The sequence below is a fragment of the Protomyctophum bolini genome (genome assembly GCF_963924005.1).
Source record: "Protomyctophum bolini genome assembly, chromosome: 20".
Classification (NCBI taxonomy): domain Eukaryota; kingdom Metazoa; phylum Chordata; class Actinopteri; order Myctophiformes; family Myctophidae; genus Protomyctophum; species Protomyctophum bolini.
Window position 1 is genome coordinate 27,904,249 of NC_137881.1, and position 24,347 is coordinate 27,928,595.

Consider the following 24,347-nt stretch of genomic DNA (forward strand, 5'->3'; position numbering starts at 1 on the left):
TATTTAAACATACATTTTAAATATATTCAAACGTACATTTAAATGTTATCTATATTATATGGTCCCACGGTAAGCAAATTAAGTGCCGTTTTAATGGTTAGCTCAGAGGCTTAAACCGGCTTTACGACACTAATATTACACCGTCAGACAGGGCAGTAAAACGACACGATTGTAGTTCTCGCTGACTCTCCGTCTACGGGTGTATGGCCTACGGGAACTACAATATGTGTCAGTCAAGAGGTCCGCTCCCGTAAACATTCCCGCTTGGACATTGGTAGAGGAAGCATTGCGTGCAGACTTTTGCCTCATAACCGATAACCTTTATAAAGGTAAGTTGTTCCTCTTGCGGCCGTTATCAGACATTATATATACATATGTTTGACAGATTCCTGCTCTTAGTATTACATACAGCGTGATAATACTGTTTTCCGGTATTTGATTTGGACCATATTGAGTGGTATATGATCTTGATGTTTGACGGGCCGACTAAACTCGTTCGTGCTGTCAGATGAGCAGCGCTCAGATGTGCTGCTATACTGCAGCATATTTGATTTGTTGTTAAGAAACAACTGGCATTTGTCATTTAAAAAACGACAATGGCATTGTTTTATCATGTACGCTTAACGCTACAGAGAAACATATCGTCATTAAACTTATTCTATGCTCGTATACATTTTATTTACACGTGACGTGAGAGAAAATCTAGAGTAGCCTATAGGCCAAATACTGACTGTCTTGTTTCTTGTCATTATATAAAACAATGATATAGATTTTTGAGTGACTGAATACTTTATTTACAGTCTGCAAATAGTGGTACGATAATCTACGATTAGATAATGGTGCTAAGGATAGCAAAACAAAAAAAGCCCTGAGGTCTTGTTACCATTGTGGTCCTGAGTCGTATTGTGTATTCAATTCATCGAGAGAATGGTGGTGCTGTTGGTGGTGGAGGAGCAGGCGGACAGGGAAGAAATCATTTGTCTGCGTTTATGCTTTCACTATGCTGCTAGGAGATTTGACTTAAAAAGTACATGTTGTACTCGGGAGGCAAAGAGATGACCGGACATTTTTAATTCCTCCAACAGATCTACATTCCATTGTATCCTTTACACCGAAGAATGCCTCGCATTGAAAATGACATCAAACTGGACTTCAAGGATGTGCTCCTTCGGCCTAAGAGGAGCACACTCAAGTCTCGCAGTGAGGTACAGTATATGTCCGTCACAAATGTTGTGTTTCTATAGTGCTATCCATTAATGACCGATTTGAAGTATTCATACAGTGTTTATTAATATATTATCCTCATGGACTGAGGTTTCAGCCAGGCTTGCCTTGTAGTGATAGCCTACATGGTCAGAAGACCTTTGTCCTGCAAATGGTGTCGGTCACGTTAATTAGTGTCAGCCAGGTTAACCCAAGTTCATATTGTCCTACAGTTCACATGGCTGTTTCTCCTCTTCCTAGGTTGATCTCCTGAGGAGCTACACCTTCAGGAACTCAAAGGGCAGCTACAGAGGTATCCCCATCATCGCTGCCAACATGGACACTGTGGGAACATTTGAGATGGCTCTAGCTTTGCACAAGGTAGTACCTAGCATCTACATGCAGTATAAAAACCTTTTTTTTTACAGAATGTATAGTCTTAATTAAAGGCAGCCATATTTCTAGAAAAGAACGTGTTAAAGACACCCCTTCAGGGCTCTCAAAAAGGAAGCCCAAATTTATTTTATAGATCTGTGTACATAATATTCGCTTATTTGCTCAAATAGAGCAAAAAACCCCATATCACTTTTGTAACACAGTTGTAGAATATGATAACATTTTACGTGAAACAAATGAGCAGATTAGAGTTCAGATGAGTACGGTAGATTAGAAGTTCCTCACGACACAACATAGGGACACAAAACTGTGACCTTTTCAATTACAGTATCCCAACTCTTGTTATCTCTCTCTCTCTCTCTCTCTCTCTCTCTCTCTCTCTCTCTCTCTCTCTCTACTAGTTCACTCTCTTCACCGCCATCCACAAGCATTACTCTGTGGACGACTGGAAGGAGTTTGCAAAAAATCATCCAGAGTGTGTCCAGGTAACTACCGTAATATGACATGTATTGGATGGAAATTCTCCCAGTATTTTCTCAATTCAATATCGTATAGTACTAGTGACATCTCTCATTATCCTTCTATCTTTCTTTCTCCTTTAACCTGCCTCACCTTATATCTCTCTTTGGCTGTCAGAGCGTAGCAGTCAGCACAGGAACCGGCGCTGGAGACTTTGAGAACATCTCGGCCATCATCGTGGCCGTGCCTCAGCTACAGTATATCTGCGTGGACGTGGCCAACGGCTACTCTGAGCACTTTGTGCAGTTTGTCAAAGACGTCAGGCAAAAGTTCCCAACGCACACTATAATGGTCAGTGGCTGCACTGCACGCTGTAATAATAATAGTATGGTTGCGGTTCTGTTTGCCTATGAAGACACGGATACAAACACTCGCGAACAATCGTATTGGCTTTTTTACTCACTCAAACACTGACTCACTCTCCCGTTAACACCCAGTCACTCACACTAATCGCATACCGTTTCATCGTATCATATCACATCACATGATCGTTTTGATATTTCTTTCCTCCCTTATAGGCGGGGAATGTGGTGACCGGAGAAATGGTGGAAGAGTTGATCCTGGCCGGTGCTGACATCATCAAAGTAGGCATCGGGCCAGGTGATCATAGCATGTCACTCACCAACACTTGTTGCTGCTCTCAGACCCTGGACCCCTGATCTGTAGATGAACCTCATGGGCCTTCTGCTCCTTGTCTGTTTCTGTGCAGGCTCAGTGTGTACCACACGCAAGAAGACAGGGGTAGGGTACCCTCAGCTCAGCGCTGTGATCGAGTGTGCAGATGCCGCCCACGGCCTGAGCGGACACATCATCTCTGTGAGCATCTAAATCCCGATTTAATTCTTTGTCGTAGGACTGAAATAGACAATCTACAAGCTGTCACATATGCATTCTAGGGTAAATGTGTGTTTCTCCGCCTCCTGAACATCTGTTGTTCCAACTCCATAAAGTTTTAATTTAGTGTCATTGCCATACCTTAGGCTGTTGGACACTGCGCTAGTCACCAACCAAATCAAACACTTATAAAGCTTGCAGGTGGTTAAATGTAAGTATGGTATTGGTAATGACTTGATAAGTAATGCATTAATTGTAGTTAAGGTTATCCAGACTGTTCATCGGCTGAACTAGCTAATAAGGTCTTCTAATATGCTGTATTGTTTTCTACATGAACTTACCTGAATTATTGCGTCAATGATGGCTAAACATGAATGTTTTCAAATTAAAATGCACCTATAGCGTGATCTTGAGTTTGAAATGAATAGAATGCAATGCTGGCTTCGAAAACTGAACACACCACGGTATTCATTGGAAAATGGTCGGCATAATGTGAAGTATACCACGAGTCATATTCAATGGTCTAAACATGCCTAGACCACTTTAAGCATAATCTTCTGTTACTCTAATTGCATAACAGTATCCTTTTTATAAAAAACTCTGTCAGGTGTTGTTTGTTATACCGGGGTGGTCTGGTCTGTTGGCGCTCTGTCAGTGGGACTGTATCATGCAGACACTATTTATGTTACAAATTAGCAATGACCCCAAGAATGTTCAACATTATGTTGTTCTTTGAGCTGCACATTCTATATTTGGATGGTTTTAAATATACTAAAGCAAATGCATACTAATACTGAAAGAGTACACTTGTTCTCTCTCTCTCTCTCTCTCTCTCTCTCTCTCTCTTTCATGTAGGATGGAGGATGTACTTGTCCAGGAGATGTCTCAAAGGCTTTTGGTAGGATTAACACTTTCAAAATGACACTCCTAATGGAAAACACAATCATCCTTCCATACATAATAAAACACAGCATATCATTAAAACATCCACATCGTTTCACCATTAAATTGGCTTCACTGCCTTACCTTTTGACTCACAGGTGCGGGAGCGGACTTTGTGATGCTGGGGGGGATGCTGGCCGGCCACGAAGAAAGCGGGGGGGAAGTCGTCGAGAAGAATGGCAAGAAGTTCAAGCAGTTCTACGGCATGAGTTCTGACACGGCCATGAAGAAACACGCCGGAGGCGTGGCCGAGTACAGGTCAGACAAATACAGTTTTTCTTTATGGCTTTCGCCTTTTATTTTATATTTTTTATGGAGGGACAGACAGTAGGCTGACAGGAAATGAGGAGAGAGTTGGGGGGGGGAAGACATGCAGTAAAGGCTGTTGGGATCGGGAGTCGAACCCACGGCACACTGCCTGACTGGATTACCAGCCAAGGTGCCTGGACCATTGAGCCATGGCCCAGGCTAGACAAATACAGTTTTTATGGTGGATTTAGTATTTATTCCTGCGAATGGGGTTTTGCATAATGAGTTTTCATTAGATGAGTGGCCACCCTAGAAAGCATAATGTTTAGGCATGGCCTTGAATAATAAGTGTAGTTACGTTTGGAACACTGTTTGTATAATTAGGTCTGGCCTCCTTTAGCTATGGTTAAGGTTAGGGTAAGGATCTGGGATTCTAGAGTGCCATTGATCTATAGCGAGACGTGGAATCAATAATTAACAGGTGCAAACAGGCTGGCTAAAAGCCAGCGAAAGGTATTCTTATGTAGAATAAGAAGCACATGCTTTTTTACTAAGAAAGGCAAACACTAGTTGTGTTAAACTTATGACACTGTTATTAGTTCTCATCCAGTTCTCCTTTTGTACCCACAAGAGCGTCTGAGGGGAAGACAGTGGAAGTTGTGTACAAGGGCCCAGTGGGGGACACGATAAGAGACATCCTGGGTGGAGTGCGCTCCACCTGCACCTACGTGGGAGCTGGCAAGCTCAAGGAGCTGAGTCGTAGGACCACCTTCATCAGGGTCACCCAGCAGCTCAACACTGTGTTCGGTAACAATAGCAGCTAAACCACTCCTCAGGGGATGTGTTTGCTTTTCTGCCTGGTCAGCGTCTGACACGCAGAAATACTGTATTATTCACGCACGTGCACGCACGCACACACACACACACACACACACACAGTCACACACACAATTTCTTACCTAAATATAGCTTCTTGATCATCCACAACTGCCTTGGTTTTCAAGCGACTTCGTTTAAGTATAGACTAGAAAGACTAGAAAATATTTTTGCTCCACTCCCAAGTCTTAAGTTATTCCATAAATTGATACAGTATATGATTGATATATTATTTTACAATGGGTTCTACAGGGTTCTACAGTTCAAGTATGTTTCCATCTCATTTTTACATTTTTATCATTCCATGTGAGATTTTAATCTTCCCTCAAATTATAATGCAAAATCTTTTGTGTTTTTATTTTTGCATCTCACTGCCAAGATATAAAACCATATGCCATAAACGGTTAACAGTACATACTGTCGGTGATTATGTGTGTGTACGTCATCCAGCATACATACACAGATGGTATGCCTACCTCGGTATGCAATATGTAACAACGTGGCCAAAAATCATGTCTTAAATGACTTTAGGTTAAATATGTATTCAGTATAGTACCCAGGGAGAGAGTGAAATGTGTTTATATTCCCAATTGTTCCCTTGAAAGTGTTGCACTTTATTGATTTGGAGTATGAAATGGTTTATTATAGTTACTCTCCCTTATTCTTTCATGAACATGCTGGAGCAATTAAAACGGCATATCCATGAGAAAATATCATTACTTACAATTATGCAGTGATACAGTCATCAATCATTCCAATCAACGTACTGTATGCATCCAGTGAAAATTAAACTGCCTTGACCATAAAGGTCCTTTCAAACGGGCAGTGATTTAACGCGCCTATAGTTCATTTTAAATGAGACCCGCATTTTTTTTTCTGTACGCGCGGAGAAGTCGAGGGGCAACAACGCAAGCGTATTTATGTGGCCGCGGTCCCGTGAAATTGTCGCCCGCGTGCTCGTTTCGTGCACACGCCCGCGACTCACCAGACCTGAATTCTGTTTAGCAATTATTTTTTTACACTTGTGTTGTTGCACCCCTCATGAGCAGACCTGTAGCAGACCTGTCGCTGATCCAGGCGACAATGTCTGCGTTCATCGCTGCCCGTTTGAAAGAACCTTAACAGCAATGACTGAACGTAGAGATGCTGAGCACATCTCTGTTCTGTTGATGTTTCTGCTGCTGTATCCATGTGACAGTGGATATTCTAGATTGTAGCCTACTTCTGACCTAAATGTTTCAGTCACTGAAGGTATTTTAGAATAGGCTACCAGTATTTGACATAGTGCCATTTTACTTACTATGGTCCAGTTTTGTTTCATTTGTAAAATGTAAAATGTGGTTATTTGGCTCCATTTATGTAACTATTGCTTTATTGCATGTGAAATGTTACATCTGCTGTTTGGCAGAAACCTTGTATCTCCATATTTTTCTTTTGCCTGACCTTTTTCTTTTCTTCCTAAGGTTTTGAATTCTGAGTTTTATAAATATTGAACCAATGAAAAGTTTTAACAGGATCTTTTGACTAAATAATAAATACAGTGGGTCCATCGGAACATTCCATTTATAACAGTACAGTTAGTAACAGTTTTTACAAGGTTTCAACCCAAAAGCGATGACATGCAATTCGGATGTCACATTTTGTCATTCAAAAAAATTCACTCAATAAAAAATAATACCATCCAACATCTTAGTTTTGTTATTTATGAATAAGTCACCCACGAAATCTGTACAACAGACACAAATAAAATATGTTACATTCAAGTGTATAGACTAGAGCGTATGTGCATACATAAAGTGAGTGGCAAAGTGTGTTAAATGTCGTTTAATGCAATCAGATAGGACTTTTCTGTTTGGGTGTATGGGCTGTTAACTGTCAAGGCCAGAAAGGAGTTTTGTTATGCCACTCAAAACCTTTTTACTAAACACGGTTACGAAAACAAGGAATGTGTCTCCACATTCAGGAAAAATGATAGTAGCATCCACGGTAGATTAAAAAAGAATCTAAAGGAAGCTATGGGCCTTGCTGTTTGACCTTTAGTAATTCACAAAGAACCTCTGATGGGTGGCTCACCAACAATTCAACCACATGAACCACAACTGCCAGATTGAGTCTGAATGACCAGAGTATAGCACTCAAACTTGTAACTGTTGTAATGGTTTTATTTTTCCACATTTAGCCTACTACTGTAAACACTTCCACACAGACGCTACCATTGCTGTTGGGACTGTTCTAGTCTGCTCTAGTCTGCATTGCAACCTGGCTGAACCCGATATATTATAGCTATGATTGGGATTGCAACACCTGTTGAAAAATGATATGGACGGAGGAGGCATGTTCCAGAGCACTTCTACTTCTTGGGGTCGGGATGTTACATCACCTCCCTTTTCACTCAGACCTTTAATTAACAGATGAAACCTTTCCCATTCCCCCCCCCCAGGTCTGGCTTCTGAGTTCTGCAGGCGCCAGCAGTCATCTTCATTATTGCGACCGAAGCTCACAGTTAACTATGGAATCGTGCGTTTTTGAGGGTATCAGATGGGAATGCCCATAAATGGAACTCCCCCCCCCCCCCCCCCCCCCTTCACATTTTGTTATATTTTGTTTGTTCATGTTTTCGGGCAAGTTTTAGGGCGTAAAATGTGTTCCAGGCTGGGCCTCGGGCCACCCCATTTAGGGTCCAGGTGGAGCCAGACCTTAATTTCCGGCCCTGTTGAGATCTCTATTCTCTGGTTGGATTTCCATTACTATGGTCCCCAGTTGATCGTTACTGTTGTCAAACTTGAGTTTGTTTATGAAGACATGCTTGGTAGAGATTACTTTTTGAAAGACATTTTCGAATGCAGTCCCATTAGTGTCAGTTCTGCCAGTGACTGTAGTGTACATTGTGACCCGGCAGGACCTCCTCGGTTTCCTGGAAGCATGTCACCCATAGTTCGTCCGTAGAGTCTTCTATTTTGATCTTCAGTAGAAGTCTGTAAAGGTCTTTTTTTGCATTTGGAACAGAAGTATTTTCTACTCTCCAGTTTGAACTTTCTTCACTGTTACAGTCTGCACTGGGAGTCTGGGACACGCCTTGTATAATGCAGTTGTTTATTTGAATGCTAGTTATTTGTGCAGCCGGCGAAAACTGTTCTCAACAATGAAGTCCCCGGCCCTACCTGGGCCCTCTTCAAACCCTGTACATTCAATATACTGCCCCCGCTTATGGAGCTGACCTGTTCTGACATTCCATAACTTGATCTGACCTCATCACACCCTGGCTGTAGGCCTACACTCAACATACGCTCCATATATGGCCAGTGCTTCTCTTACTGGTGTGGTGTGTTAGTGATCTGTTGTGACTGAAGGACAGAACTGAGGCTGAGCTATGACGTTTTTGCATAGTGGCTATACTGTATATTTGTATGTCAGTAAATGTTTCAATGAATTCAGATATGATATGAAGGACCCAAACATGAAAACAAGCCATAGGCTTTTCTTGGGTTTAAATCCTCTTAACTTGTATCGAACTGTAGGCTACACTACTTTCCTCTGCTTTTTAATGCAAACTGTAAAGTATTCAATCAATGAATCAACCGATCAGCTGGTAGTGTTCAAGATGACTCGCTGGCAACAGTGCAGCAGCGACACCCCCTGACGACGGCCCGGCTGTGGAAAGTGGAAACTCAGCAGAACTAGAAAGTTAACGCACTTTGCGGTAAGTTAAGGATATTTAATACCAATTTTAACCATTCATTGTATTATCGCCAGTCATTATCATTGAAACAACAGCGGTGCAGTGGGTGAACTGTACACTATCGAAATATTGAACGTTCAGCAGCTTTCTCAGAAGATGGTAGACGTAGACCGACGATGACAAATATAAATTCAGGTGAACAACTCCGGTTACCGTCAAAATTGGTTAAAAACAAGAAAAGAAAGACCTAATTCTGCACTTCGCCTACCGGTACTTGAGTCTTTAGGTAGGTGAAAATAACACCAATTTCGGTTTCAGGCTCAGGCTCAGCCAATCCATATTTAACTTAATAACCGCGTGGATGCCCTGGACAGTAGACAATAACAGACACACACAACCAGACCGACTTCTAGTTTTCCTCTTACAGAGCCACACCATACAATTCATGTACTTCCCTGTGATTTAAGACACAATTATTTTGAAAATGTTCAGCACAGCCCAAACAGAGAGAAGGTGGTTACCGTTAAGGCCTATTTCCTGCTGCTAAAATATGCACTCATGGCGATTGATTGATTCATTGATAGATAGTTTTTGGTTGATTGAATACTTTATTAAATGTTTGTAGAAAAAGCTCAGGAAACTACAGTTCAATATTAAAGGTCTGGTCTGCTAAGGGGATTTAAAACCCAAGATGGCTTGTTTCCAATATTAAATCAGAACAGATCAGAACAGTTAATGACACAAATATAGCCTACCTAGATTAGGCTACTATGCAAAAACATCATATAAACAGTGTCATAAGTGTTTAGGGGGGGGCATTTATTCATATTATTTTATGTATGCTTCCCTCACAGTGGGGTGACTCAGAAAGGAGACTGAAATATCGACTTCCACTATCAGAGATGCGGGTCTTACGGACTGCAGCTTCAGCGCCACCGGGAACACATCCCCAGTCAACCCCCCTCCTCCAGCGACCTCACGCTCCCGCCCCAGCAGCAGCCTCCTTGATCCTCAACCAGGGCAACATGCTGTCACTTCCCGTGCTCACCGGCGACAGCCTGAGGGCGCTGTGGGTGCGTTCGGACCAGGCGTGTCGGCAGCTGGCGGAGCTGGACGCCGTGGCGGAGCTGGTCGAGGCCCTCGACGCGTTCCCGTACCCGACCCGGGGGGAGATGGCCGCTCTGGCCCTCCGCTGCTCGCTGCACCCGGACCAAGTCAGGGTGTGGTTCATGGTCCAGAGGCTCCGCCACGGCCTCAGCTGGGACAGCGAGGACATCCGCGAGTTCAGGGAGAGACGACTCCTGCCCGGGTCGGCGGCGTCCCGCTCGGGTCGGACTCGGGGGGACGACGAGGTCGAGGAGGGCGGGCGGGACAAGAGAGGAGAAAAGGCAAGCGAGGGGCAAGGGGAGGAGGACCGTATGAGCGTGGCGGAGAAAAGGCGGGAGGGAGGGAACGGCGAAGGAAAGACAATGGCACAGGAGCGAGGTGGCACATCGAGGAAGAAGCTGGACACTTTGGAAAGATTGATGGAAGAGGCGGAGAAGAGCAGAAAGGCAAGGTACAGACATGAGAAGAAAACGGAGACGGCTGCGAAAAGGAAACGGAAGCCACCATGGGTAAAAGACATGGATCAGTTGAAGCTGCTGAGAGATATGTTTATGGCCCGCTCGTACCCCACCAGCGACGACTACGACCGCCTCGTTTCGCAAATGGGAGTCAAGCGTAGCTGCGTCGCTAATTGGTTTGCAGATCTACGCTTCCGGATCAAGCACGGCTGCAACCCGGTCTGGCTGACGAAGCACGCGTGTCACCTTGTCCGTCGAAGAATCAAGTACAGGCACAAGATGAAGGCACTGGCTAAGGAAAAGGCGATGAAGGGAAACCAACACTGATAGGTGAACCTGGAAACGGAGCGACGTGTCATTTTCATTTGTGTTTATTTTAATTTGAAAGATGTACACAGTTACACATTCACATAAGCACATAGTATACTGTGGGAGAGCAGCTCATAAGATCTTAAAAGAAAGTACTGTTCTGTTATGTTTCTGTATCTGTACTGTTTGTGCACATACAACGTACATGTATGTTTCTTGTGAGAAAAACATTTAGTTTTTTTGTTTTTCATTTCCTGTTCAACTGAAATTAGACTAGATTTATTTTCAAAATAACGCCACAGTATATGAGGGTTATATCTGATACAGTAGGTTACATTATGCAATACAATCCATCCCAGAAATTATTCCAGATTAGCAATGCTATGATAACAATCTGCCATATAAAGCATGCTATGTAGCCTGTCACTAAATGTTAGATTCACTTTTTTGGGCCTTTTTTCTTCTTTTCTGTATTTCTTTAACTGCTTACGATAGGTTGTAATACCAGCGTTGTTGACAAAAGAAATGTGTTGTTAATATCCAAATAAATGGATGATTCCAAGCTTAGTTCCAGGTAGCTACGTATTCATCTCTCTGTGGCTGCCAGAACTCGGCTCCTTCAATGATGCGACGCATCATGGAAGCGGATTTGATCAGCAGGTGTCCGGCTGCATGGAGCAAAGTGGAGGCTACACGCAGAACTTCTCTGAGGAAAGGACAGAGAAAGAGAGAGTCATCTAAAAATAGCCCCCGCTTGCAGACTAAATTAAACTATGGTTAGACGGTGTTGCTTGCTGACAAGAACTGATCCTGTTTTAGGCCTTAATTTAGAAAGTAATCAACAAATTGTATAATCATCATGTTTGTTACACTACACTACTTTAACAAAGTAATTCATTTCACTAATTGCAATCTAAGAAGCTAATCAGGAATCAAAGGATTACATTTTCAAACCTTCTAAACCGGCATGCTGTATGTTGGTGTGAGTCTTTCCGTATTACTCTACTTAGTCCAGGGGCCGAGCCAGATTTTGGTACTACCTAAGGTACCAAAATCTAAGTACCGGTAGGTACTAGTAAGTATTCAGTAGCTTAATGCAAGTTCTTGCCGGTTATGTGACCAAATTTCATTATGCTTTAAGTAGCATGTGACAAACTGGGGTTTTTCATGATTCTGAATCCATTCCAAGCATTAGTTTTGCATGGAAAACACGTTTTCAGCCCAAGGAATGTTTTTCGTGCAAAACTAATGCTTGCAATAGATTCAGAATCATGAAAATCTGACACGTCACATGCTACTTAAAGAATAATGAAATTTGGAAAATGTTGCCTTATGGGCCTATAGGTTGTTATATGGTCACATATAACTGGCATTAAGCTACTGAATTGGAAGATGTATCATACCAAAATATGTTACGGCCACCTTAGGTGAGAGCTACACTCCGTGCAGGTATGTATTTTCAACTAGGCTACAGGTGTACTTGCATCTGTTCATCTTTAACTAACCGTAGTATTTTCTTGGGGCCCAGACATTGGAACTCAGCACCAACAGAATAGAGGCCCTTAAAGGTCGCGTTGACATTCAGAGAACCAAACACATCCGTGGGATTCATCTTGTACAGGTCAAAGGTCACACGGGCTATGTCTTTTCCAGTCCGCTGAGTCCCGGGCCTGTAATATTCCTGAGACTTGGTGACAACTGCGCCCTGGTGGTAAGAGACAAAATGTGAAACAGAAGTTACATTTTCATGAATAGCACCTGAGAGCAAATAGATTCAATCTCAGAATATTGTTGCACAAGTCTAGTACAGTAGTTCTCAAACGTTTTCATATCAAGGACCCCTAAATTTACACTTATTAGCCTGCGAACCCCCATTTGAAAAGATATGCCAGGGGCCCCCATAAAAGAATATTTTTATGCAGTGATTCTCAACGATTTTATTTCCAAGGACCCTCAGTTTGACATGCATTAGGCTACGAAATGCGTAGGGCGTTATTTTTAATGTTCTTTGCCGCTTAAATTAAGGCTTTTTTACTTTACTGTAGCAGAGTGCCTTGGACCTCTTTTTGTATTCTCATTATCGAACCCTCGCCAACGAGCACCTGTTTACAGTTTGCACAACCGCACGGACCACGGCAGGCAGCACTTCTTCTTTCTATTCAACGTAGGGGAGGAGTATTTATGTGATCAAACAGACAGAGATAAGATGACATTTCATTCAATCCAGAGGGGTAATAATACACAATACAATCTACAGTGTTTATTTATTTGACACTTTGGGGTAGACTTTTTTTAGTTTGATGATGTGTAGGACATGCATGGGCAACTGGCGGCCCGGGGGCCCACCTTCATTTAATGTGTTCCCCAGGTTAATATCGGAATACTGATATATTATTGATTTGCAAACATGACCCGCTTTAATTACTAAATTAGTAGCTTAATGAGTAGTATTAAAATGTTGTTGTCTTTTTTATGTCCAATGTATTTGTATTTTTACTTTCATTTTACTTTTCAAGATTCCAATTGAAAAATAGTAAAACATTATTCAGGATTTAAATTCAAATAATAGCAAAAATAGCTTGCGACGTGTTTTGAGTTTACAGGTCGGCTATTTTTTGCTACAACAGTACTATGCAATGTGGCCTTCTGGAGTGAATGTGGGAATATGGTGGCCCTCTCCATCGTCAAAGTTGCCCACCCCTGATGTAGGACGTGTATCAACCATAGACTGTAAAAGGTATTGTGAGAGGGAGGGTGACTGATTTAACCTGTTGTGCCTTGATCAAGTCCATGCACAACAGGTGCGCAGCCACACCCAGCTCTGAGTCCAGTTCTAGTTTGACTCAGGCCAGGTGTGACTGCTTAAATCAGTCACCCTCCATCTCACAGGTATCAACGTACTGTCTGAGGTGTCCATGTCTGTCCGGGCTCTAGGGCCATGAGAATGGTGTTGTCGGGCAGGACCATGAGGAACTCCTCTGAATCCACCTCGGTACCATCCTCCTCACACACCAGAGAAACACATAAAGCAGACAGGGACAGCAGGAATGCCTGGCATACCTGCAATATAAAAAGAAAACATAAAAATACCTTTTTTTGTACATCCAAAATCCTGCACATACATGTTTATTTATCATAATGGAAATATAGCAGCAATTAAAGGGGGTGAAACCTAGCCTGGGGACCAGAGACGAATCTGCCGGTGCAAAATATATAGTGCTATATCTTGCAAACTATGTTCCCGGGCTGTACGGCTGCCAGGACCCTGTGGTGGTGGCCGAGTGTTTTATCTTTATATGCCACCCGGATGCTCAAACTCTGCTGTTTTAGCTCTCATTCTCACTCCCTTTGTGCCCAGTTGTGATGTTGTCAACGCTCACCCTTTCTCTCAGTTCTTCTAAAGTCCCTGCTGTGATGCCCTTCCGGGTCGCCCTGTTGTGGGTACACACTCTGAAGGGTCGTTGTGGAGGGTACCATACCCGCTTGGTCACTGATCTGTGACGAGAGAAGATGGATGAATAATAATGATGAATGAATGAATGAAGGCATATATATCTCAATCAGAATGACCAAAAGTTTGCCTTGAAGTCACTGTGACAAAGCGTGAAAGTGAATTGTATGCCATCTCATAATAACACGATTGTAAAAATGAAAAACATGAAAAAGAATTCAAACTTAACAGATCAGGTTTATCTATCTCGGTGAAAAGTGATACACATTCACACATGCACGTTGCATAAATGCACTAGTAGATTGCACTAGCTCTGTGATACTATAGTATGGAGGAGCGGCTGATATTTAATTACTTTAGTCATAAAAGCTTCCTCTAAGTCTAAGCTAGAGTCAAAGGTGCAGTCCACTTCACTTGCCAGAAGTGTACCTCCCAGCCCTGGCAGAGTAGTTCTAACGGATTGTGTGCCCCTGGTTTTTCCCTAGTGGGACTGATTGAGGGTATAGCTACTGGGACGTAAGTCGGGACTTGATCACTCCCGGCTGGGTCGCCTGAGTGAGGGGTATGATGTTGAGAGACCCGAAACCCCGTTGACATCAGGATACATCACTGAGGATACGCCAGGTGCATTCATGCAATGTTTTTTTTAGTGACCACGGGCCACCGCACCGACAGTCAAGAATCAGGTTGTCCCCAATAAGCAAGGACCTGCAGTGTCAATGTCCAGCCAAGTGGAGGCATCATAGCTTGATATGGGGCCACTTTGAGGCCAGCACACATCACACCATATAACTGCATGGTCACCAAATGGTGTCATCAGTATTGCACTGAAGCTTTGCTATTACACATAGTTACTAGTACCACTCCTGCCCAACGAACGGATGGCCGCACCTGGGTGTGGCGGGAGGCAGGGTCGTCCCTGTCCATCATGGTATAGTATAATGTGATATCAGATATCCGGTCATTTCCACTCATGAATTTTGATCCGTATCGGATAATGTAAACCGAAATGGAAATGGAAATCTGTTTAAAATCTACGTTAATTTACTAAATTGTCTAATGAGTTTCATACAGTAGATAAGTATAGGTATAGGTTGTTGAATAGAATCACGATGGCCCTACATACAGCATGCATGTGCGCACGCACACACACACACACACACACACACACACACACACACACACACACACACACACACACACACACACACACACACACACACACACACACACACACAGTAACACACACACACACACACACACACACACACGCCACAGTGTTTTGAGTATAGTTACACCATTTATCACCGCATGTAAATAATTATCTGTAGACTACACTTACTTTAACAATGAAGATGTCACATCCATTCTTCTTTTTGTCTCCTCCTGAAAGGTTTATATTGCTCAGTGACTGTATAGTTCTTTGTGTTCCCCACCGATTGCACTTGAGTTACTGTATTGTAATTACCCTGCATGTACCTATTTGACCCAGCAATCCCTCTGTGGACTTATGACCCAGTGATTCAGATGGACAACAGCAGAACCTCCTCCTGTGTTAAGCGCATGCTCTCTCTCTCTCTCTCTCTCTGCATACACAAATAGTAAAGGTTACACTTACAAAATCATAGCATGTGTTTTCATGATACAATAGACATGTCACTCAGCGTCTCCGCCATGTGTGGCGGTTGCCAATTATATAGCAGAGACACTACAATACTTTGCCAGCCTTTTTGCCTCCTTTTTGGGCATCCCAAGTTGGAACCCTCTAACAACCAGTCCGTGGGTATATGCCCTAGGTTGCCGAATATAAAAACAAATAGTCTGCACCTATAGCCCAGCTCTGAGATGGTATTTAGAAGTGGTTGGTATTTAATGACTGGTCATAAAGGCTTCCTGTAGTCAAAGGTGCAGTTCCTCTCTAATATACAAACACTTCCCTGGACTAGTCTTCATCAACCACAACAACATCATGGTGTATTAGCTGCCAAAGATGTAAATATGTCTGGGTTATCACAGAGTTGAAACATGGGTGGAATGACACAGGAATGTTTGTACATTCTCACTGAGAATGCATGATATTTTGATATTATATAATATAATGAAGTAATTGTTAATGTTAATTGTATTAACTGTCCTATGTCAAACTGTGAATATATATATCAGTGGTCAAAGGACAGCAGTTGAAGCAAGACTTTTATTGCAGTCAATGGAATGAAGTTGGCACGGACGATCATCTTTTATGGAACTGTGTTGCTGTCGGACAGATTATTATATACTGCATAAACAATATAAAAGCATAATTATCAAAAGGCCAAAGGACACTGTACTTTAATCATCTGCAATAAAAGTCCTTTGACTGCTGATATTCACCATTTGACGTGGACAGTCAATAACAATGAACAATTGATTACAGTATTCCATAATAACTTTGTTTTGGCCTTGCATGAAATTTATGCACCTCACTGAGGCGTTGGACGGACTCACAATTCATACACAGTATCTTTCCTTTATATTCTTATTTTTGTCTCCATTCATTTATGATTTCTTACTTTTAATCAATGCTAAACATCATAGAAATTGCCATAGCGTGTTTATTTCAGTAGCAGGGGTCTCCCACTCTCCCCAGCCTATATACCCAAACGTGCGTCCTGCCCACCCAATCAAACGTTATGGAGAATATTTATTTTTAGCCAATATAAAAAATACCACAAAATATCAGTACCATTTATCATTTCTGATTGGGTGGGCATTTTAGAGAAATGTAAACCCATCTGAACACTGTTTGCCATCAGTGCTGTTAACCAACAGGCTATAGTATAGAGCATCTGCCCTTTTGCCCTCTCGACAGCAATGTGCTATTTTGTTACTTTTATTTTAATTTTGTACAGTATACAGTGGCCCATGGTGACATCGATCAATTCTTGATTACAAGCTTCTAATATATTATTTATGCCCCAAAATCTATAAATCTCACACACTATACTGTGTGTGTGTGTGTGTGTGTGTGTGTGTGTGCGTGCGTGCGTGTGCGTGTGCGTGTGCGTGTGCGTGTGCGTGTGTTTACTTTCAGCATAGGGAGGGGAGGGACTATGAACGATGGTAAAAACAGCTGAGCGCCACAAAGGACACGTCATATCCAGAATAACATTGGTTGTACTCGTTTCAAAACACAATGTTGCCTGCGTGGACGGAGTTTAGAGTTTAAGCACACACATTTATACTAGACATGAATTAAGCACCTCCCGCTCGGAGTGCTCGGTGTGCTACAGCTAGCATACTGCGAAATAGGTTCGTTGAAGGCGGGAGCCCGGGTAGAAACAGCAGCTTCAGCTATAGTAGGATACTAGGATTCAGATGTCAGACACAATCTGCGACAATAACTTGGGTGAATACGAGACGTCAGCGATTAAACGCTCTTTTTTAATCTTTATATGCTGAGTTGCGGTTAAGTGTATAAACTCGATCTCCGGGACCGGGGCAACTAAACGTTCACGCAACTGTTGTGAAAATGTCAGAGGAACGCGACACTACAGAAAACGGTATGTAAATATGGTTGAATGTCTAGGCCGATCTGTGTTATTAAAAACTTAATATAATATTAGTTCACTTAAAGTCTGTAGACCTAGTGTACTGTAACTAGATCCACCAAACTAACAATACCGTTAATTACGGATGTGATTCATCCTCGGCCCCAAAAGGTAACCAACTTCAGCACTTAGCCTATTTCGGGAGTCTAGTCGGGATGCACTTGTGGACCACTGGTGTCCACAACTTGTGGTGCGTGAGTTTCTGTCTATGTACCAGCAACTCAACCACCCTGGATTCGAACCCTCCCGTGTGGGAAACCAAATAGACCGCCTATCAAGCAAATCCCCCTGGAGGTTGTTCCAGGGGGAACTTCCATCATTCTGGCACACAGACACCACCATTATGTTACCTTCTTCAGCCAGGTGTGTTATGTCAACTTATGTGTACTGTTCATGTCTACTGTGGGTCTGTTAAAACCCTGCTGTCTGACTTGTCTGTTTGGGTGGCAAACAATTTCGGTCCTGATGAGACTGCAGTGAGTCCCTGGCCCAAAGCCTACACACCCTTTTGTTTGGTGTAGTTAGTAGGTGTAACTAACTACTGTATGAATCTGCAAGTCTCGTCTAGTCTAGTATCTACACTGAGTTCAGGGACATGATGATGTCACGTCATCTTGATTTCTTGATTGTTTCACCAGATGCAACCCTTCCTTTCTCCTCGCTGCGGCTCCTGGCTCCTCCTATCCGTCTGCTGTCTGCTGCCATGTGGAAAGTGGTGAAGCAGAGGGACGTCATGCAGTATGGGACTGTGGAGGAGATGGTGACGTCTGCCTGTGAGACGGTCCCCGGGTTGCTCACCTACAGACATCAGGGGAAGCTTACACTGGGCCTGAGAGCGCGGGTGAGTGTTGGGGGAAGAAGTGAGGAATTGGGTACCTTTTTTTTTATATTCTACTAACGGCTACAGACCTTGACTAGCCGATATATCCCAGTACACACATGACAATGTAGTGACAAAACAAATGGATGATTTTCAGGGACTGAATTTGAAACCTGTTTCAACCGAATTTCAATGATCAGAATTCCTTGTACAGTATGCGCTAGTTTAAGTTCTCATTCTTCTCATTCTGACAGTTAATCTTGGAGCTTTGTCGTGGTGGTGACGATCCAGAACCAAAGGTGATAATCCCACACCTCGAACGGATCCGTGCTCCTGCAGCCTTAACTTCATCGTCAGCGTATCAAAAGGTAGTTCCGTTTGGTGGCCCCAAAACCACATTCCATTTGTCTGTGTAATGCCAGACAATTTCAAGTTTATTGAGATTAATTATAATGTTTATGTCATTGTATTTGTAAATACAATGACTATGACTAAAGTAAAATAAAGATTTCCTGTGTCTTTAGAAGAGGGATGTGAAAATTGAGAAGACGGTCGGTACGTTCCATGAGTTTGTTCAGACGCTTCTAAGGAACCCAGCTGAGAGAGAACACTTCTTCAAGGTCAGCCTTCTTCAAAATATGAATACAAACGTACTGTACATAGTGCACTTATTTCCCACCAATAATTGTATTAATTACTAATACCAAATATGTCTTTATGGAGTATTGGTATTACGATTTATGCATCTCAATATTGTCGTGTTTTCTTTATCCATAACACAAATAAAATAACATTTTGAATTGTACTGTATTACTTAAAGCTATGTTTTCAATGTAACGATAAATAATGTTTGCCTATAGGACAAATCCATATATTGTTCATAACTACTTCCATAACCATATGTCATCAAAAGTGTTATTTTCTTGTCATTACTAGGATATTTTTCCTGTGGATTATGGCCCCCATTTTGATCAGGCACTGGAGAAGTTACTGTGGGAGTTTCTAATCCGCATGGACCAGCTGCTTCCAGTCCCAAACCTAGCTCAGGTCTAATCAGCCTATTATTGCCATATTCATTCCAGTTTTTAGGCAGGTGCTTCTATGATGTACATTATTACATAATGCAACAACACGTCTAGTCTAATACCTATGTTAACCCATTTTGGGGCGGGAACCCCTTTTGGTGTTTTAAACATTATGTTAATTTAGCTATTGAAAAATAGCAGATCTACAAGCTCATACGAGCTTGTAGGTCTGCTATTTTTGAAAAATCATGAACATGTGGTGCAAAGCTTTGAATATATAAAGCGAACGTTTTTAACTAAAGTCTTTGCTTCTGGGAGGTGGTCCCTGAAACAACACATTTTCAGATGGGGGGGGTCAGCGGCCAATTTCATATATTTTTGGGGGTCCTTGACATGAAATATTGAGAACCACTGACATGAGGTTTTTCCAGAATTTTTTTTAAATTTCGACGTCAGGCCTAAATGGGTTCATTCCTTTTCAGTAATTGAACTCTGTGATTTCAGACTGTGTCATGGCTCAGTGCCGCCCCACCTGTCCTGGAAGAGTGTGCACGTGCAGCCACCCAGCCTCAGCTACTCAGTCTTTTGCTCCAGCACCAGGCCTGTCTGGGCCACTTGGAGACAGCAGGTACAATGTAATAGTTTGTATGCCTCATAGGATATAAGACATCTAGGTGCAGGTCAGTGTATATATATATAGGGACGAGAGACTAAGGAGTCAGGACAGAGATGTAAGAAAGCTGCGAGACAACATAGTTCCTCTATCTATGGTCTGTGCACCTAACCTGGCTGAGCACACACAGACGCATACCTTTTTAAGTACACATTAATACATATTTTCAGTGTGTGTGTGTGTTTTTAAAAATCCATTCAAGATCAATTAGTTATTCACAACAAAGAGACTAGTATACATGTACAGTATTCCACAGTAGTACATGACAGTAAGACCACCGTATGTGTCGTTTTAACTTTTAATATCCCGTTAAGCTATTTTCATGTCATTTTTAGAGTTTATTTGGACGGGACCATGAAGAGTGACAGGAAAGTCAGGGTGGAGAGATGGCATGACATGCAATGCAGGTCCATTGCCAGAATCTAAAAGGGTGGGACACTGGATAACTTCCAATCCCGATTTAGCAATCTGATGCTGTCACAATACTACACAGGGTAGTCGCTCTGTATAGACACTGTAAAGCCAGGTCCACATTGCCCCGACGATCGGCTGTGGACATGTGTATTATCCAATGTTGCTTGCCACCGCGCAATCTAATTGATATCAAAACAAGCGGCGGTTTTCTTTGCCTATTCTATGAAATCCACGAAAGTTTAATTTCCATTTATGAACAAAAGGCTTTTATCTGAAACCGTTGTCTATACAGAGACATTCTAGAAAACCACAGACGGCAGTAGAAAACATTTAGAGGAAGAAAGCACCACTGGGCATTACCCATTATTTGTTTTTTTTTAATCTTCTCCGTAATCTTTGCAGCTTCTCTTCCTCAAAACATGGGAGACTGTATCCTGACCTCACTTTCCCTTCCGCCTTCTGGGAGAGTGTCTTCAAATCAAAAAACGCAACACACGGCGTCATCGACGTCCATCACCTCCGGTCCTGTGTCGGAGACTCATCGCAAGACGCCCTTTATAACGCCTGTAATAGGACTGATATGCAACGAAGATGTGCCAGCCATGATGGCATCCAAATCCAATAAAACGAAAGCCAGAGATGATATATTGGCAAGGAATGTAAAACAAAAGGGCTCCAAATTCACCGTGGTCAGACAGATGGAAACGTCTGGGGACAGTAGAGTAGGAGGGGATGATGATGAAGAAGAGACAGAGAGGGGAGCACCAAAAGGAAGCAATGGTGCAAAACGCAAACAACCCCATATAAGTGAATCTGACTCGGAGGAGGAGGTGGGGAGGGCCACAAGAAGTCAGAGGAAATGGAAGAAAAGGAGTGCAAGAAATGGTGTGCCGAGCGATAGAGAAAAAGAGTCCAGCAGAGAGCAGAGACTAAGGAACCACATGGTCAAGCGGGGTCTGGAAACACTGAAGCTACCTGAACATCCATCCCTCTACCGCATTGTGACCTCTTGTCTGTTGGCTTCACCCAAAGTTCTCCTCAAACGGTCTTCGGTCACAATAGACAGTCAGAATAGTGAAGCAAAGAAGACCGCTGTCACAATTGACAGTCAGAATAGTGAAGCAAAGAAGACCGCTGTCACAATTGACAGTCAGAATAGTGAAGCAAAGAAGGCCGCTGTCAGGCAACCACAAGGTGGAAGCAGGAAGTCGACTCGTACGCAGGCGAACCAGGATAGCAACACCAGAATGCCCGAGTTGGAGCTTGCTGACTTCGGTGATAAAGAGTAAGACATAAGAGTGTAACACGTGGTCCTGCTGACAATGTTGACATAATGATTCATAATGTGTGATGTTTATGCCTGGTTGTGTGCTGTGTGACACACTGAAATAGTATAATCAAACAAGTTCTTGATCGTCTATTTTCGGTGTGAAACACCAGCACGAACCCCAAGCAAAACAAAATCCTACATTGGAGGTAGAGTAAGTGATATTGTTTGGTTAAAACAAAGGTTTTTGTTAAGGTTAAAGCTCTATATTCTGATACTATATACTCTATAGTGAACGAACACTCTATGCTAGAGTGTTTGTTCAGTAACAAAGGTCTAAAATAGAAAACATATCTTTTCAGCCAATCAGGAAGAGAGTGCACATTCATCAGCTTAAAATGTATAGTGTTCTAGATCATTTCTTTGTGTCATCACTTCCAATTTCTCTTGTTTAATCTGTATCCTATGTCAGACTGTGAGTTATCGCTACTGATTGGATTGGTATCCTGACATGAAGATGCATTTTCTGTTTACTAAAGAGCTGGCGAGACGGGGAGACTCCTGTTACTGAACAAACATGATGTAGCAAATTAGCAATGATTAACAGAATATAGTAGCCTGTTTTCCAGCCTGATTCGCTGCGTTCTGTGATTTGTTTTGTCACTTTGCTACGTCTGAACAAATCACGGAACGCCGTGAATCAGGCTGGAAACCAGGCTAAGAACATAGAGCTATTTAACTTATTTTTAACTAAACAAATCAACTTAACCTACCTTAAACCTATTTACAATTGAAATTATCTCATTTTATTGTAATAATGATTGAATGTGTCACTATAGGAATCGTCCAGTATCACCAGTGATGAGCAGCCCCCCCTCTCTCCATCACAGAAACCACACGGGTGAGTTTTAAGAAATAAAACCGGTTCACTTGCAATTCTTAACGGGAGCCAATAGGGTGTAGCAGCTGATTATTTAACACATTTGCAACTGTTCAGCTTCAGTAATGCAAGGAGGGAGCCAGACACTCGTTTAATATCAAACCAAGCCACCTTGAAGACCCGACATCCTCCTGAAATGTAGTGTTCCTTTAACATCTATAGTGCAGATGTGTGGAGGAGCGCTATAGTAAGTAGGGAATGTGATCGTATCTGAGAGGCCTCATTTAAAATACACTTAAATCCAGCCTTTGCTGCATTTCCATAATTTGTCACAAAATGTTTGGTCGTGGACAATCTTTGTAAAGTTCTTGAAGTCGTGGATGCTGTATTCAGGTCACAGGAGTATTGTTATAATAATATTTTCAGTGTAACATCAGTATACACCAGTGACACATACAGCTGTTTAAAAAAGAAAAAAGGTCAGCAGTTTGTGTCTACCACTTTCATGCGGTTTTAATATTCAGCACTATGTTGTTTCAAGTTTCAGCCCTTTTGCTCATTTTATTGAAGTCAGTATGGCCCTCCAAGTAAATGCTGCCCACCTGTGGTCTAGTTAGTAGAAGGATTATTACTAAGGCAGCGCGGAGTCCTAGAAGCACCATTTCTGTGTCGTGGGATGGCTTGAATTGGTTGGGAATCAAAAGGTTATTCAGTGCTGGTTAGAAATATTTTGTTAAAGAGTTTTAAGAAAGCAAAGGAGTGATAAAGGTCTGTAGTTGGGGGTAAAGAGTTTCTTAAAGAGTGGAGTAACTGGCTGACTTGGAAGGCGGATGAGACGCAGCCTGAGGTTGTGGATGTGTTGGTGGTGGTGGTAATGAATGGGAGTAGGCAACTTGTCTTATTATAGACATTCTCTCCAACAGATGCTGAGGACGACGTCATAGTAGATTCTGAAGACGAGGCCACAAAGAACTTCAAAGACAGGGTATGTAAGGCACATCTTAATCCAGTTCATTGTACGCCATTCTTTCCCGTGCTGTGTGCTTAATGATTCTCCATCTCTCAGCTTTTTGTGAAGCGCTACTTCAAAACCAAACATGATACCTACGTGCCGACTTTGAGGGAGTTTTGGATGCCTGGGCTAACTAGGAGGAACTGGTCCTCTCCAACTCACAGACGCAGCCATCGTTGAGTCTTAAAGTGTTTCTTCACCAGACTGTTTGGGCGGTCATGATTTTTAAGACTTTACCAGGTGGTATTGGTTTTTTTTTATGTATTAGTTTCTGCCCTGGATTTCAGTGAGTTTGACCTGAGATTTTGTATGATGTTGATTACATGTCACCAAATGTAATTTGCTTCATATTAGCCTATTCTCAAGAAGTAAAACCTGCTTCATATTAGCCTATTCTGAAGAAGTGAAACCTGTCAAATGCATTGAACTTTGAACTTGTGCAATAGGGCCGTCACAATTATTACACGATCATCTAATTGTAATTATTTGAAATCATCACTATTTTGTCATTTGAATGTTGAAAATGTTTCACACATAAAAAAAAAAGCTGAAATAACAGATCAGCCATTTCCACTATTTATCTTTTTTGCCATTTTTAAGTATTATAACCTTGAATATCAGTTATTTGTCATATCTGCCTCGTGCA

At 42.3% G+C, this 24,347-nt stretch overlaps 3 protein-coding genes across 3 annotated transcripts; 2 read left to right on the top strand and 1 right to left on the bottom strand.

Annotated features, from left to right (window-relative positions):
- The first annotated feature begins 257 nt into the window (after nucleotides 1–257).
- gmpr2 (guanosine monophosphate reductase 2) lies at nucleotides 258–6,704 on the top strand. The gene is made up of 10 exons (XM_080792112.1): nucleotides 258–329; nucleotides 1,086–1,205; nucleotides 1,465–1,584; nucleotides 2,001–2,084; nucleotides 2,236–2,409; nucleotides 2,637–2,718; nucleotides 2,828–2,934; nucleotides 3,808–3,850; nucleotides 3,993–4,152; nucleotides 4,775–6,704. Exons 2-10 carry the CDS (start codon nucleotides 1,119–1,121, stop codon nucleotides 4,965–4,967), a joined length of 1,050 nt encoding a protein of 349 aa, XP_080648238.1. The 5' UTR covers nucleotides 258–329; nucleotides 1,086–1,118; the 3' UTR covers nucleotides 4,968–6,704.
- Nucleotides 6,705–11,136: 4,432 nt separating this feature from the next.
- Nucleotides 11,137–15,425, bottom strand: cideb (cell death inducing DFFA like effector b; the record flags this gene model as incomplete). The annotated part of the gene is made up of 5 exons (XM_080792555.1): nucleotides 15,366–15,425; nucleotides 13,953–14,067; nucleotides 13,474–13,632; nucleotides 12,078–12,277; nucleotides 11,137–11,278 (listed from the first exon to the last, which is right to left on the bottom strand). Exons 1-5 carry the CDS (start codon nucleotides 15,389–15,391, stop codon nucleotides 11,137–11,139), a joined length of 642 nt encoding a protein of 213 aa, XP_080648681.1. The 5' UTR covers nucleotides 15,392–15,425.
- Nucleotides 15,426–17,337: 1,912 nt separating this feature from the next.
- tinf2 (TERF1 (TRF1)-interacting nuclear factor 2) lies at nucleotides 17,338–23,896 on the top strand. Its single transcript, XM_080792659.1, has 10 exons — nucleotides 17,338–17,562; nucleotides 18,249–18,451; nucleotides 18,685–18,798; nucleotides 18,955–19,050; nucleotides 19,367–19,477; nucleotides 19,960–20,083; nucleotides 20,945–21,827; nucleotides 22,649–22,710; nucleotides 23,613–23,674; nucleotides 23,756–23,896. The coding sequence occupies exons 1-10, from the start codon at nucleotides 17,532–17,534 to the stop codon at nucleotides 23,879–23,881; spliced, it is 1,812 nt and encodes a 603-aa protein (XP_080648785.1). The 5' UTR covers nucleotides 17,338–17,531; the 3' UTR covers nucleotides 23,882–23,896.
- The last annotated feature ends 451 nt before the right edge of the window (nucleotides 23,897–24,347 follow it).

Excerpts from the sequence above, each read along its gene's own strand:
- gmpr2 (XM_080792112.1), top strand. The coding sequence starts at position 1,119 with ATGCCTCGCATTGAAAATGACATCAAACTGGACTTCAAGGATGTGCTC. Across the intron at positions 2,410-2,636 it reads TCCCAACGCACACTATAATG|GCGGGGAATGTGGTGACCGG; the intron begins GTCAGTGGCTGC and ends CCTCCCTTATAG. Across the intron at positions 2,935-3,807 it reads TGAGCGGACACATCATCTCT|GATGGAGGATGTACTTGTCC; the intron begins GTGAGCATCTAA and ends TCTTTCATGTAG.
- tinf2 (XM_080792659.1), top strand. The coding sequence starts at position 17,532 with ATGTCAGAGGAACGCGACACTACAGAAAACG. Across the intron at positions 18,799-18,954 it reads CATCGTCAGCGTATCAAAAG|AAGAGGGATGTGAAAATTGA; the intron begins GTAGTTCCGTTT and ends CTGTGTCTTTAG. Across the intron at positions 21,828-22,648 it reads GCTGACTTCGGTGATAAAGA|GAATCGTCCAGTATCACCAG; the intron begins GTAAGACATAAG and ends GTGTCACTATAG.